General features: G+C 43.6%; 1 protein-coding gene across 1 annotated transcript in view; it reads left to right on the forward strand.

Moving 5' to 3' along the window:
- armh3 (armadillo like helical domain containing 3) overlaps positions 1–16,075 on the forward strand; it is a 187,180-nt gene that overhangs the window by 43,173 nt on the left and 127,932 nt on the right. Inside the window, exons 10-14 of the mRNA XM_073026947.1 lie at positions 124–167; positions 4,188–4,248; positions 6,508–6,554; positions 14,047–14,122; positions 15,327–15,423. Coding sequence (XP_072883048.1) covers positions 124–167; positions 4,188–4,248; positions 6,508–6,554; positions 14,047–14,122; positions 15,327–15,423 — 325 coding nt within the window. The remainder of the gene's footprint in view (positions 1–123; positions 168–4,187; positions 4,249–6,507; positions 6,555–14,046; positions 14,123–15,326; positions 15,424–16,075) is intronic.

Raw genomic sequence — 16,075 nt, forward strand, 5'->3', positions numbered from 1 at the left:
ATTGTCAATATTAAACCGGTCCGCGGTGCCAAAAAGGTTGGTGACCCCTGTCCTAGTGTGTTGCTTCCATCGTGTATTTGACAGTGAGCTCAGATGGTAATCTCTCTCTCCTTTCTGTTACAGGGAATGGGACTGGTCATATCACAAGCACTGATGGAATATAACAGGTTTGAATTGCTTGTACAAAGGATCTTTCAGGGGTTGTACATTGGTTTCAGAAGGTTGACTTTATAGACCAGAGGAGCAGAATTAAGCCATTCGGCCCATTGAGTCGGATCCTGGTGAGGGAGCAACACGGGAAAGCTGAATGGAGAGCAATAATTGGCCTTCCTTTCTTGCTATTAACCCCAGGGATCTGCACAAGATAAGACCATGTAATAAGAGCAAAATTAGGACATTTGGTCTGCTTTGCCATTTGATCATGGTCTCTTTATGATCCATCTCAACCCTGTTCTCCTGCCTTCTCCCTGCCCTTACTAATTAAGAACCCATCAACCTCCTCTTTAAGTATACCCAATGACTTGGTCTCCACAGTCACAGATTCATACTACATTTATTATCGAAGTATGTATGTAGTATACAGCCCTGATATTCATTCCCCCCCCCCCCCCCCCAACAGACAGCCACAAAACAAAAGAAACCTTGGAACCCATTCAAAGAAAAACATCAAACTCCCAGTACACACAATAAAAGAACAAATTGTGCAAATGGCAAAAAACAAGTGAGAGAAGACAATATAAAACATCAAACCTCAAAGTCATTGAAACAGCCTAGGAATGTTCAGTTCCGTTCAGTTTAGTGCTGTGTCGTTTATGACTGCAGGCTGCAGAGTCAGTCCGCAGTGAATTCCATAGACTCCCCATCCTCCTGATCTCTTCTAAAGAGATGTCCCTCTATTCTGAGGCTGTTCCCTCAGCTCCTCGACTCCCCCACTACAGGAAACCTCCTCCGCACGTCCACTCTGTCTACGTCTTTCAATATTCAATAGATTTCACTGAGATTCTCCTCATTCTTCTAAATTCCACTCAGTAGAGACCCAGAGCCATGAAGCACTCCTTAGGCATTAACACTTTCATTCCTGGGATCTTTCTTGTAAACCTCCTCTTAGATATAAACCTTCCCTTAGATATAGGGCCCAAAATTGCTTAAGACTTCAAATATTGTCTGACCAATGCCTTTATAAAGGCAAGGAATGTGTTTGGGGCCAGATGTCGTAAGCAGATGTTCTCAATTGTCCAGGATGCAAAGGCATTAAAAATATAGAAGTAAGTGAAGTGGCACAGTCTGAGAATTTCTTGGAGGTTGCACAGAGATGTCTTCTTAACCAATTGAGCTGTGAATCTTGGGTTTAATAAGCCCTGGTGCTATGCGGGATTAGTGACCTCGAAGCTCAGAATTGAGATGTGGTAGTTGAGCTGACACCAGCAAAGGGATTAGGTGTGGACTTAGCTGTCTGGTTGTGGGGTTAGTGTGAAGGGAGTCGGTTTATCCGTCTGAGACAGTGGTTCCGAACCCAATTCTAAGGCTGTGACATTCCTCTCCTTTCACGCTGAGGCATACTGTGGGGCACTGTTACCTGCTTTGTGGGCATGGCGGGCTGCTGCTTCTGTCTTGGCCAGCATTCTGCTGGGAACTGTCAAAGCCAGCAAGTTGCAGGCTGTTCCCCTGTGCTGATGTTCCCATGTGCAGGATGGTTAGCTGAACGATCTCTACTTTCAAACCAAGTCATTGTGATCTGAGCAACTTGGAGCTGACTCAGCACTGTGAACTGACACCATTCCAAATCTTCTCCCTGTTTTCATTTAATAAAACCCCAAAGAGTGGGCTTTTATTCCAGTGATCTGATTGAGCAATTGCATGCCCTGGTATATACAGCAAGCTGGTTTATTTGCTTTCTTATCTGTTAATATTTTTGTGGTAATATTATTTTCTGTGATGTGCGTATTCTGTTTTGCACCTTGGTCCCGAGGAATGTTTTGTTTAGTTGTATACATGTGTACGGTTGAATGACAGTAAACTTGAACTTGTTGTCTACAGACTGATTCAGGAAAGAACTCCCTCATCCTATCCAGACTGATATAATCTGGCATCGAGCTGCAAACTGGGATGAGGGATGGTTGCTTGCTACTGATGAAAGGGATCAGTTTCTTCAAGTTCGACTGTATTGACAGGCATACACACACAGGGTTTCAATGCATAAACGTGCAGCAGCTGCACAGTACATTACAAACATGAGTAACTAAATTAAAGTAAGTCATACACAATTGCATGGCAAAATAAGACCATAAGACATAGGAGCAGAATTAGGCCATTTGACCCATTGAATCTGCTCCACCATTTCATCATGGCTGATCCAATTTTTCTTCTCTTGCCTTCTCTGGTATCCCTTCATGCCCTGACTAATCAAGAATCTGATCAACCTCTGCTTTAAATATACATAAAGATTTGGCCTCCACAGCTGCCTGTGACAGTGAATTCCACAGATTCACCGCTCTCTGGCTAAAGAAATTCCTCCTCATCTCCATTCCAAATGGACGCCTCTATTCTAAGGCAGTGTCCTCTGGTTAAAGATAACATCGATGCTGCAAGCTGAGAGAGTCATTGGTAGTGTTAAGGTTTTTAAGGTTAGTTCTAGTACCTGATGGTAGTGGGGAGGAAGCTGTTGTTGAACGTTGAGGTGTGGGTTTTCAGGCTCCTGTATCTCAAACCTGATGGCCGTATGTCAGTTCTAACGTGAGCACTGTCTGTTTGCCGATTGTGGCGACCGCTCTAGTTCTAGCCTCTCCCTCTACCTCAGTCTAAGTGATATGTCTTTGGACCGTGGACAGAAACAGGAGGACTGGTTAAAGGAAGAACATTCAATCTCCTTGTAGTCACTGACAAGGATTGAAGCACAATCATGATCACTGGTACTGTATTACAATACACTCGTCCCTACAGCTCTGTGCTCCAGTGGGCACGTTCTCCCTGTGACCACGTGACCTGTGACCAATCTCCTTGTAGTCACTGACAAGGATTGAAGCACAATCATGATCACTGGTACTGCATTACAATACACTCGTCCCTACAGCTCTGTGCTCCAGTCTGCACGTTCTCCCTGTGACCATGTGGCTTTCCATCAGCTGCTCCAGTTTCCTCTCAGATTACAAAGACATGAAAGTTGGTAGGCTAATTGTGCAGGCAAGGGAAAGGAGCTGAATATAGGAAGAATGAAAAGTGGGACTAATGTGGTACGTCACAAACAAGAGAAAATCTGCAGATGCTGGAATTCCAAGCAACACACACAAAATGCTGGAGGAACTCATGAGGGAAAAAAAAAGTACAGTTGACCTTTTTACTAGGTGATATTGAAGGGATAAAACCGAAACTTAAATTGAACAAATATCGGAAAAAATTATAAAAATTGCATTGGCAGTAGCCAAAAAGACTATTGCAGTTACTTGGAAATCAGATTTATACTTATCTATGGACTGTTGTAATAATGAAATTTTTAGCTGTATTCCACTTGAAAAAATTACTTATAATTTAAGAAATGAATATGATATATTTCTGAAAATTTGGCATCCTTATTTACAAAAGATAGGATTAAATATATAGGCCCTTTGAAGATAAAGTTATTAGCCATTTGGGGAAAGAAATAAATATATATATTAAAGTTATATTGAATTCCATGGAGCATGTGGGGATCTTCCGATATCCAGGCAATCTTTCTTTCTTTCTTCTTTCTTTTTCTCTGTTTTTTTTTCTTTTTTTCCAGATGGGGAAGGGTTAAGGGGAGGGGGGAGGGCTGTTATTATACTCTATTATACTATTCATTCTATGTAATTATCTAAAAAATTGAATAAAAAATATATATTAAAAAAAAAGTTGACCTTTCGGGCTGAGACCGTTTGGCAGGTCTGGAGTTCTGCTGAGTTCCTTCAGCACTTTGTGTGTGTTGCTTAATATGGGGTGTGTTGAAGGACCATTGATTGTGCTATTGTCTCTATTTCCAAGTCTGTGTGCGACTGAACAGAAATATTTGCTGTCTAGTACTGGGACTGCAATGCCAGGTCCAGGCTGCAGCCTGAGAGTGGGGCAGTGCCGCACAGTTCCTGGGGAGTGATGGATTAGTTGAATTGCAACGAGAAACTTTCTAACAACTTGCAGAATTGTAAATGTTTGTTTTTATTTCCTGCGTTACACAGGCAGTACAAAGATAAAGAGGAGGAAAACCAAGGGGGATTCTTCTCCGCTCTGACCAACATGGTAAGTCCTGCGATAAGCCACCCGGCCTCTCCCCCAGTGACACTGATCCCTTGAGAGTTACAATTACAGAGAAAGTACAGTGCAGGCAGGCAGGCAATGAGGTGCGAAGGCGTAACAAAGTACAACAGAGACGAGGAATTTCCTGGGGTAGAGAGTGTGAATCTGTGGAATTTGTTGTCATGTCGGCTGTGGAGGCTGCCTTTGGGTATATTTAAGGCTGGGGTTGATGTGTTCTTGATTGGTCAGGGCATGAAGGGTTAAGGGGAGAAGGCAGGAGGCTGTGGCTGAGAGGGAAATGGATCAGCCATGCTGAAATGGCAGGGCAGACCTGATAGGCCAAATGGTCTAATTCTGCTCCTATATCTTGTGGTCTTACGGTCTTAAGTTAGATTGAGGTCAAGAGTCAGCCTTATCATACTAGGGAATTGTTCAATAGCCTTGTAGCAGTTGGACAGAAGCTGTTCCTGAGCCTGGTGTGCATGCTTTCAGGCTTTTGTATCTTCTGCCTTTTCGGACGGAAGACAAGGGTGGGTGGAAGGGGTCTTTGATAACATTGGCTGCTGATCGGGTGAGAAACCTGCAGAGTTGGATAGCGCTAAAAACTTCAGCAGAACAGAGCGTTAAATTAATGTTACATAAAACACAAAAAAACATTGTAAAGGCCCTTTGGGCCATGACGTTGAGCTGACCTTATACTAAGCTCCACGTGGTCAACAAACACTGTTGTGAAGTTCAGATGGCAAGGAAGTACTTTCTCTACACCGAGCAGGGTGAGGAGTACGTAAGCAGAGTCATCCAGCACTCGAACACCTCTGACTGGGTGTCGAGCCCAGCTGCAGAATGCAGGTGGGTGATACTGGAGAATGGGCCAATGTGAAGCTGCGGTATGAAGAGGTTTGGAATATTGAGAGCGGTGTTCTGCCCATTCCTAAGGAAGGATATGCTGGCGTTGAAGAGGGTCCAGAGGAGGTTGAGAGAATGACCTCAGGAATGAACCAGTACTCACTGGTGTTCAGATGAATGGGTTAGAGGGGGGGATATCTCATCAAAACCTACCGAGTATTGAAAGCCCTAAATAGAGTGGATATGGAGAGGATGTTTCCGATAGTGGGGCAGTCTAGGACCAGAGGGCATAGCCTCAGAATAGTGGGATATCCCTTTAGAACAAAAATGAGGAGGATTTTTTTTTAGACAGAAAGTGAATCATTGTCACAGATGGCTTTGCAGACCAAGTCATTGGGTGTAATTAAAGCATAGGTTGATAAATAGTAAGTGTGTCAAAGATTATGGGGAGAAGACAGGAGGTTGGAGTTGAGAGGGGAGAATAGATCAATAATGATCAAATAGCACAGACTTGATGGGCCAAAAAGCCTAATTCTGCTCCTATGTCTTCTGGTCTTGTAGGTTTGCTGTCCATCTACTCTGTATCTGACCTGCCATTTTCGAACAGAGAGGATAACAAAAGGTTCAGTCTGTCCCACTAAATGCTACAGCCATGGCTAGGTACAGAATCAGAATCAGGTTTATTATCACTGACATGTATCGTGAAATTTGTTGTTTTGCGGCAGCAGTACATTATAATGCATAAAGACATTCTATGTTACGATAAGAAATATTTAAAAAAATGAATAAATAACGCTAAAGGTAAAGCTCCCTCTGCACCGTACCAACAAACACTCCCCATTCAAGTACATGATGAATAGGAACAGAGTAAAGCTCTATTCAGATCCACCAAATCCTGCAGTGTCTGTTGAGTACTGAGTCAAACTCCTTCTATTAGAGAGACTTCTTGTTCCACTAAAGCAGCTGTTTTACTTTAGAATTCCAATGTTACAATTTTATGTCTGTGCCTCACTTTTTCTCTCTCATTTCCTTTACTGGCTGCTGGCTCTTGCTTTTTATCCTTTTTTTCCCCCTTATTCTTTGCCAATAAGCGACAGTAGTCATGTCTCCTTATCTGGATCAGCATCGATCTGATAATGCAGCTGTGAAGTACCTTGGGCGGTTCGGCAATTGGAGGTACAGCGCAGATGTAAGCTAGAGCTTACTGAGGCTTGTACTCCCCCTCTGTCTGACTGTTGCTTATCACTGGTTGATGGGCTCCTACTGCAGACTCTCTCAATTAACTCACAGTGTGATTCCCACAGGAGCTCCATGTCTCTGCCATTGCCTTTGTCAGTTTGTGGTACTCTCCACTCCAATTCTTCATGTCACTCACTGCAGGGTAACAACTAACAGCTGTTCTCTCTGTGCATGCAGGTGGGTAACATGTTCATAGCGGAAGTAGAGGAGAAGATTTCAGTCCAGTAAGTAACTCAGTTCTGAACCTTATTTTCAGTTTTACGTAGACATGAAACAGTACAGGCCCTTTGGCCCACGATGTTGTCTCCACCCTTTAACCTCCACCTCCAAGGTTAATCTAACTCTTCCCTCCCAGGTAGTTCTCCATTTTTTTCATCCATATGTCCATCTAAGAGTCTCCTGAACATATTCTTCCTACTCTCTTCCCCTGTGGTTTCTGGAAGAACTGAAAGTTCAGTATGCACCTTCACATCTTGTCCCAAATCTCAGAAGCTTGTGGCTTCAAAACCCACTCCAGAGATGATCGTGAAATCTCAGCTGCTTTGAGCATGTTTTCCACATTTCATACAATGATTAAAAAATAAAGATGAACTTTGTTTCTCAAACGTACAGTGAAATGCTTTGTTTTTGTGTCACTGACCAACGCAGTCCAGGATATGCTGGGGGTAGCCTGCAAGTGTTTCCGTGCTTCCAGCACCAACATATCATGCCTACAGCTTACTAATCCTAACCTGTACATCTTTGGAATGTGGGAGGAAACCGGAGCACCCGCAGGAAGCCTACACATCATGGGGAGAACGTGCAACCTCCTTACAGACAGTGGGAGAAGCCGAAGCCGTCAGCAGGAATTGAATCCAGATTGCTGGTGCTGTCAAGCATTACACTAACCGCTAGGGTACTGCGCTGGTAGTGTATGTAAAGTACAGGTACTTTATATGTAGCAGCACACAAAAAACTCCAGGAACTCTGCGGGTTTCTACGGAGAGAAAAGGACGGGCAGTGTTTTGGGTCGAGACCCTAGAGACTAAAGAAGTGTGGGGAGGTCGCCAGCGTAAAAAGGTGGAAGGTCCCTCCAGTTTTTATTTTGTGCATTGTTCCAGTCTCTTCTGTCTCCGTTGGTACTCTACATTTATTTATTGAGATAAAGCGCAGAATAGGCCCTTCCAGCCCTTTGAGTCGCGTCGTCCAGCAATCCCCCAATTTTTAACCCTAGCCTAATCACGGAGCAATTTGCAATGTCCAGTTAACCTACCAACCGGTACATCCTTGGACTGTGGGAGGAAACCGGAGCACCTGAAGGAACCCACGTGGTCATGGAGAGAACGTACAAACTCCTTACAAGTAGTGGTGGGAATTGAACCCAGGTCGCCTGTATTGTGAAGTGTTGTGCTATGCATGTGGCATAATCTTTCTGCTCTTTGGCACTGGCACCGTTGAAAAAGGAATGTATCCCTGACACTTTCACTTTACATTATAAATATGTGATGGTGAAGGTGCTGCCTGATTTCAGAAAGGGGAGTGAAGAAACGGCATGGTTGGAAGAATTTTGCATCCTGGCACTCTTCATGCTGTGAATGCAGTGTGGATAAGCTACCGAAACCATCCCTATACCGAGTTCTTCATTTGAAGCTCACAGATTGAGCTAATGCACGAGAAGAAGCAGCGGGGGAAATTTTTCCAAAGCTCAACCCTTCTCCAGAATTCACCACCAACAATGGTGGGGTGGAAAGGAGAGGTTAAGTTAAGTAGAGGGTGACACCTTTGCATAGCAGATACTGCAATTGCTTTGCAGCGCCAGCAATCACCAAATGGAGTTCTGTTCCTACTGCTATCTGTAAGGAATTTGTAGGTTCTCCTGTGTCCGTGTGGGTTTCCTCCGGGTGCTGCAGTTTCCTCCCACGGTCCAAGGATGTGCAGGATAGTATTAGTAAGTTGTGGGCATGTTATGTTGGCGCTGGAAGTGTGGCATGTACATCCTTGGACTACGTTGGTCGTTGATGCAGGTGATGCTTTTCACTGTATGTTTTGATGTACATGTTGACAAGTAAAGCTAATCTTTCTTCCCTTTAAATAGAGGGTAAATGTTGATTGCTGGAGGAGTCGCTGACCCACAGGACATGCTTCAATTAGCAGTGCGGGGGAGTTCAATTAACATGAGTTATGACAACACAGTTAGCCTGAGTCAGTGCAGACCACTTTGCTGATGCAACCCTTTTACAAGACTGAACTCGGCAGCCTTTCGTACCTCCTGACATCAATAGAAAACTCCTAAATGAACGTAATCAGGGGACGTCCACTTAACCCCAGTTGTTTTAAATGGATGACGGCAGGGGTGCAGTTCTCCCTCTTTGACAGGAGTTGGGGTTCTTACAGTGAGGCTCCATCTTTCTATGGACCTGAAATCGAGTCTGCTGATGTCTGTCTGACGTCTGTGCAATGCCACCTGTGATTTTTACAGCTGTTGATCTTGCGTCGCTTAGCATATGTTTTTTATGTTAAGTGGGGCTTTCTGATTGCTATTTCTGTTTGCATCCACTGGACAGTTCTGCAGAAATATATTTTTTTGAATTGAGACGTACTTCGAACCATACCACCCAGCAGTCCCCCCAATTTAATCCTAGCCTGATCAAGGGACAATTTACAATGATCAGATAACCTACCAATGATCAGGTATGTCTTTGGACTTTGGGAGGAAACCAGAGCACCCAGAGGAAACCCATGCTGCCATGGGGAGAACGTGCAAACTTACAGGCAGTGGTGGGAATTGAACCCGGGTCGCCTGTACTGTAAAGCGTTGTGCTAACCACTACACTACCATGGCACCCTTTGTTTATTATCATCATGTACCGAGATACAGCAAAAAGCTTGTCTTGCATATTGTTCATACAAATGAAATCATTACAGAGTGTACTGAGGTAGAACAAGATAAAACAATAACGGTACAGAATAGAGTGCAACAGCTACAGAGAGAGTGCAGTGGAGGTGGACAAGATTATAACAAGGTAGAGAGTCTGGCCAAGAGGTCTGTTCAAGAGTTTGGTAAAATCAAGACACAAGCCGTCCTTGAACCTGGGGCTGCGTGCTGTCAGGCCTGATGATGTCTGAAATCACCGGCCCAGGTAAGGTGGGGTCTTTCATTATGTTGGCTGCTGTAGTGAGACCATGAGAAGTATAAATAAAGTCCACAGAGGGGAGGCTGGTTTCCTTGAAGAGCGGAGCTGCATCCACAACTCTATAGTTTTGTGCAGTCGTGGGCAAAGCAGTTGCCATACAAAGCCGTTTTGCAACCAGACAGAGTTGGCATCCTGGCTGAGATCTGAAATCTATTTCCTATCCATCTCCCTTTCACCACATTTTTATGCACACAGAGAGCTGCATTAATACTTTAGCCTTCAGAAATAATAAAGGGTTGCTGTAACAATGGTTTCTGCGCTGCCCTGTAATTTTGATGTTAGCCAGCACTCAGAGGTGACACTCTCAGCCCTACTGATTCAGGTTCGTTGCTCTGAACTGTTAATGTGGATGCTTGGTGGTATTGCTTTAACTTGCCACATGGAGGATTGGAGGCTCATTGACGCATCAGAGGGGAGAATGTGTGAGAGTGGGGAAACCGAGGGAGACGGTGTGAGTGTGGTGAGTTTCTGTGATGTATAGTTTCCAGCATAGTCTTTGTCCACCACAAACTTGAAAAAAGTTTTTATAGTAGTTCATTGTGTACTTGTCCCTTGCGTTTCACCCTCGCCAGTATCCCTGTGGCACTAAAGTAGATGCAGGTTGCTGTGGAATAATTCATTTCCTGCAGTTATTTTCAGAGCAACCCAGAAGGCAAACAAACGACTCTCATTCCAAAGAAGAATTCAGACATTCAAACCACTATTGTGACTCGCCCTTATTTGGTTCTATGTTGACCTTCCTCTTCTGTCAGACTCAGTTGTTGTTCACCTCCACCGATCAGAAACAGGTTTAATATCACTGGCTTCTGTCATGAAATTTGTTGTTTTGCAAGAGTACATTGCAATACATAATGAAAACTATAAATTACAATAAGTATATGTATAAATTAAATAAAATGAGTAGCAATGAGAAAAGGACATACCCTGGGTGATGGGGGTCCTTAATAATGGATGCCACCTTGAGGCACTGTTTTTTGAGGATGCCCTCTATGCCAGGGGGGCGAGTGCCATGATAGAGCTGGCTGCTAGTTTAGAACTTTCTACAATGTTTATTTTTCTGATCCTGTGCAGTGGCCCCTGCATACCCGACTGATGCAACCAGTTAGAATACTCTCCACGGTACATCTGTAGAAATTTGCGAGCAGCTTTTGGTGACAAAGCCTCCCAGCCTCTGTCATGTTTCCCACCTGCCTGTTACACCTCCTCACCTGGATCCACCCGATGCGTGTTGAAGCTTGCTTTGCCCCTTTCCATCACCTCTTTAAACTGGTTGCTCACCCTCTAGCCAGTGAGTGGTGGCTCTGTAGAATTCATTGCTACTGATGGCTGTGGAGGCCAAATTATTGGGTATATTTAAATTGGAGGTTGATAAGTTCTTGATTCGTAAGGATGTCAAAGTTTGCGGGGAGAAGGCAGGAGAATGGGGTTGAGAGGGAAAATAACTCAGTCATAATTAAATGATGGAACAGACTCAATGAGCCAAATGGACTAATTCTACTCCCTTATCTTATTGTATTTTATTGCCTATCTTTCAGTCCAGGTACAGTGGCTGAACCCAAAACAATGATCTCCACAGATGCTGGGTGACCCACTGAGTTCCCCCAACAGTTTTATTTTCATCCAGATTTCACTATCTCCAGTGACTTGTGCCAAACTGCCCAATCATTTCAGTAAGTGGCCTTGGGGATGGCCATGAGCCTTGAAAGGGGTCCACCAAACATTGGATCTCTGGACTCAGACAAGCAGAAAGACCATAAATCATAGGAGGAGAATTAGGCCATTCAGCCCAATGAGTGGCCTTCACCAATCGATCCTTTTTAGCCCTATTCTTCGGCTTTCTTCTCTTAACCTTTGACAACATTGCTAATTACGAATTTATCAACCTCTGATTTAAATATCTGTTGGCTAATGAAGTGGCAAGTGACAAGTCATCCCAGGAAACTTGCAATCTACATGTTCAAGTGTACAGAATGGGAGTTGAACTGATCTGCTAACTCAAGCATGAGATGGCGCTACCTTTGGTATTTTTAATTTTGACCCAGTGAAAACAATATTGTGCGATTTAGCAAGAAGTTCGCGTCTTGAACAGCCATGAAATGAATCTGCCGTGATACCAATCTGTGGCTTCATGGTTCAGTTGGCCGAGACTGGGACTCTGGGGAAATCTCACAGTCTGAATGTGAAGGCTGGCAACAGAGTTTCTTTTCACGGTAAAGGAGGAAGGGAGGTGGGTGTGATGCACATTTTAATGGAGAGAAAATTCAAGAATCTGAGGTGCACAGGGACTTGGCAGTTCTTATGTAGAATTCCCCAAGGTTAATTTGCAGGTTGAGGTGGTGAGGAAGGAAAATGCGATGTTAGCATTCATTTGAGAGGACTAAAATATAAAAACAAGGGTGTAATGTTGAGGCTTTATAAGGCATCACTTAGAATATTGTGAGCAGTTTTGGGTCCCTTGTGAAGGAACGGACGTGCTGAAATTGGAGAGGGTTCAAAGAAGTTCAAGAAAATATTTCCAGGGTCGAATGGCTTGTCATATGAGGAGTGTCTGATATCTCTGAGCCTATACTCCCTAAAATTCAGAAGAATGAGGGGTGACCTTATTGAAACCTTTTGAATGGTGAAAGGCCTTGATAGAGTAGCTGTGGAGAGGATGCTTCCCATGGTGGGGGAGTCTAAGACCAGAGGACACAGCCTCAGAATAGAGAATAGAGGGGCATCCTTTAGAATGGAAGGATTTCTTTAGCCGGAGAGTGGTGAATCTGTGGAATTCATTGCCAAAGTAGCTGTGGGGGCCAAGTCTATATGTATATTTAAGGCAGAGGTTGATAGATTCTTGATTGTTCAGGTAATGAAGGGATATGGAGAGAAGGCAGGGAGATTGGGGCTGAGAGGGAAAATGGATCAGAAATGATGAAATGGAGCAGCAGCCTTGATGGGCCAAATGGCCTAATTCTGCTCCTATATCTTATGGTGTTATGGTATAGGTATTGGTCAGAAAGGTGACAGTGAGATGAGCAAGCTTCAGAGCACAAAATGTTTCTAGTGCAGTCAAAAAAACATCAGAATCTACCCAAGTAAAGATTGCCTCTCCCTTTGGATCAGAATTGGGTTTATTATGAGCAGTACACAAAATGCTGCAGGAACTCAGCAGGTCAGACAGCATCTGTGGAGGAGGAATAAACAGTCATCGTTTCAGGCTGAGAACCCTTCATCAGGACTTAATTATTTGGTTTATATCACTGTTTCATATGATGTGAAATTTGTTTTATTGCAGCAGCAGTACAGTGTAAACTCACAAAATGATGGTAGGGGAAGAAACTGTTTCTGAATCGTTGACAGTGGGTCTGCAGATTCTGGTACCTCTCCCTGATGGGGGTAAATGAGAAGAGGACATGGTCCATAGTGATGGGTGCTGCCTTCTTAAGGAACTGCCTCTTAAAGATGTCCTCAGTGGCGGTGGGGGTTGTGCCCACGATGGAGCTGGCTAAGTCTACAACCCTCTGCATCCTCTTGTAATCCTGTGCTATGGAGGCTCTATACCAGGCTGTGATGCAGCTGGTCAGAAAGCTGTTTCTTCAATAGCTCAATGTAGCTTGAATGGAAAGAGTTGCCCTGAGCCAGCCAGTGCGCTGAATAAGAATTAGATCAATATTAAAAGAAAGTGTTAACATACAAGTAACTATAGACATTTTGGTTTCAAGAGGTCCATAACTGAGGTACATTAAGGAGAAAGAAGACTAAATAATACTCTTACCTTCTCTGGGATAATTTCTAACGCTTTGGGACCTCAGGCAATGTTCTCTCATCCCTTAGTAAAATGTTCAGCAATTTAACCAAAGAATTATTGGAATTGTTAAGGTCATTCACAGGAGCCTTGTGGCTAAAGAGCAATTGGAAGAGGAATATTAAATATTTTAAATGAGTTAACATCTACAGAATAATAAGACTGTGGTTGATGATTTAGCTTTGGACAGGGTTGGTTAATGGATTCCCTGAAGGACTTGTAATCTCCAACATGTTCATAAATCATTGGAAGGAAAGTATAAGGTTAGTTTCAGGTTAATAGTTGCATCAGAAGACTCAGGCAAGGCTCATGTAGTTGTATGAGGATTGCCATTTTGGTGCAGAGCATGATTCCAGGAATCTGGCCAGTCAATCTGCCTACACTGACTCAGTGAGAGATATCTAGGCAGTTCTGTGGGGAAGCAGGATCTTTTGAAGAAGAAAACTGGTCAAAGAAGTTTGAGCTTGATGATCACAGATCAAGTTTTGCATGAAATAAATGGATATTTGGACTGAAAATGCCAAAACTTGATACCTCACCTCCCTCTCCTCTTCTAAGATGTTCTTTCATTCCCACCTAACTGATCAAGTTTCTTTCACCAGTTCTAATATCTCCTTTTGTGGGTTGCTGCCAGATTTTTTGCTATCATTCTCATGTTTCCCTGGGGTGTCTTGCTTTATTATAGATGCTGCCACTTTTGAAACTTGAGTCACTCTCTGTGATTTGTTAGTTATTTGTGTGCTTGTTCTGACCTAGGACTAACGAGGCGATCCTGCTGGCACTATATGAAGCCGTCCATTTAAACAGAAACTTCATCACAGTATTAGCACAGGTGAGCTCTGCGTCTACCCCTTCAGTCCTTCCTGGTTCTGCAGGACTGACTCCTGAAGTGTGAGGGCAGGCTGAAGGAGCTTTGGCTTTTCTCTTTGCAATGAAGGAGGATGAAGGGCAATGGCTAATGAGAGGGCATGATTTTATGGTGATTGGAGGAAAGTGTGGAGGAGATGTCAGAGAAGTTTTTTATTATACAGACAACTGTGGGTGCGTGGAGTGCTCTGCTAGGGATGATGGTAGAGGCAGAAACATTAGGGACATTTAAGAGACTGTTAGATGGGCACTCAGGTGAAAGAAAAATAGAGGGCTACATGTGAGGGAAGGTTAAGATTGATCTTAGAGTAGGTTAAAAGATCAGCACAGTATTTTGGGCCAAAGGGCTTGGACTGTACTGTATAGTTCTGTGTTCAATGATGTGGTTTTCAGTGCATGTCCAGCGACTTACTGACTCAAACAGCCCACTGACCTTGGCCAACAAATGCCCTTTAATAGATTCCAGTATCCCGTGGCTAAGAAATGGGAAATGGACTCATCTGAGTCCATTCTCCTGATCATGATGCATAATCTTGTACTCTTGGAGCTTAGATGAAGATGTTTTATCTTGCGTTTATGACTCATCAGAAGGCAGTTTAAAAAGATTTTAAAAGACTTCTGAGAAGGAGTCCCGTGTTCCTGGGTCAGCTCAAAGTCAGAGTAAATTTATAATCAAAGCACATACATGTCACCACAAGCTTCTTTGAGATTCTTCTTTTGGCAGGGATTTATAGAGAAATAAAGAAATGCAATAGAATTATGTAAAATTAAGCATAAACAAAGATTGACAAATAACCAAAGTGCTAAAAAGACAGATTGTGCAACCACTAAACAGATAGCTAGCAGAGAGCAATTGAGTCAAGGAGTCCCCAACTGATGTTCTCAGTGCTCAGCTCTGCTCACTTCTTGTCGCAGTTTTGGGTCCATGCCTCAGGTGTGAAGTCCTGATGATGTCAGTACCTTGGTGCAAGTGTCGATCAAGGTGACTGATGAGTACTAATGGAGCTTGGGCAGGGACAGTGAAGGACACAGCAAATGTATGGGTTGTGATGGTCAATTAGCAAGAGCTGAGGTATCCTTCTCTCCGTGTTTGGAAATAATCGATATTTAAAATTAGAAATTGTCACAGTGGAGTCTCTAAATGCAAATATTCTTTCTGTCAAACTCAGAGCCACCCGGAGATGGGGCTAGTTAGTATTCCAACGACGCCTGTACTGCCGACAACTCCCACCACACCCTTGGGAACCACGCCTCCTTCGTCAGATGGTACGTTTTCCTAAAATTAATTTCCACCAATTCCCACTTGTCTTCTCCTGGAGCTGTTAATTTCTGCCTGGGCTCCCATGGGGTCCAATCTTTCTGCTGATTTACTGCATTGGTGGTTCTTTGTGTGGGTTCTCTGAATATTTCAGCACTAGACTCTGTGCTGCTGTTGGCTTGGTAGTCTGTACGGGCTGACTCGACACCGTCAAGGATTGGTGTTGACATCTCGACATCTCTCCTACGAAGAGAACTATAGCAAAACTCCAGCATTCCCTCACTCACCTTTAACCAAAGCCTGGCTAATTGAGTGCAGAGAGAATGCTGAAACAAAATCCTTTGTCTGAAGATGTTTGGAAGCCAGTGAAAGCTAATTAAAAATCATTGACAACAATACAAGAGGAGAGATAAGGAAACACTCTAACTCAAATAGATAATTTCTACAAGAATGTTCTCCCTGAAGTAATGGGTAGAACCAATTAATTTGAACAATCAGAAAGGAAATGGATAAATACTTGGTCTTCCCTGGGTTGAGAGAAGGAAGGTACTGGGAGTAATTTGACAGCTCTTTCACAAAGGTGGCAGTGGGCAGCCACGCAGCAGAGCTGTCAGCTTCTGTATGAGCACAGAGGAAAGGAGACCTCTTCCACTCACTTTG

Source organism: Hemitrygon akajei, chromosome 23 (assembly GCF_048418815.1).
Source record: "Hemitrygon akajei chromosome 23, sHemAka1.3, whole genome shotgun sequence".
Classification (NCBI taxonomy): Eukaryota; Metazoa; Chordata; class Chondrichthyes; order Myliobatiformes; family Dasyatidae; genus Hemitrygon; species Hemitrygon akajei.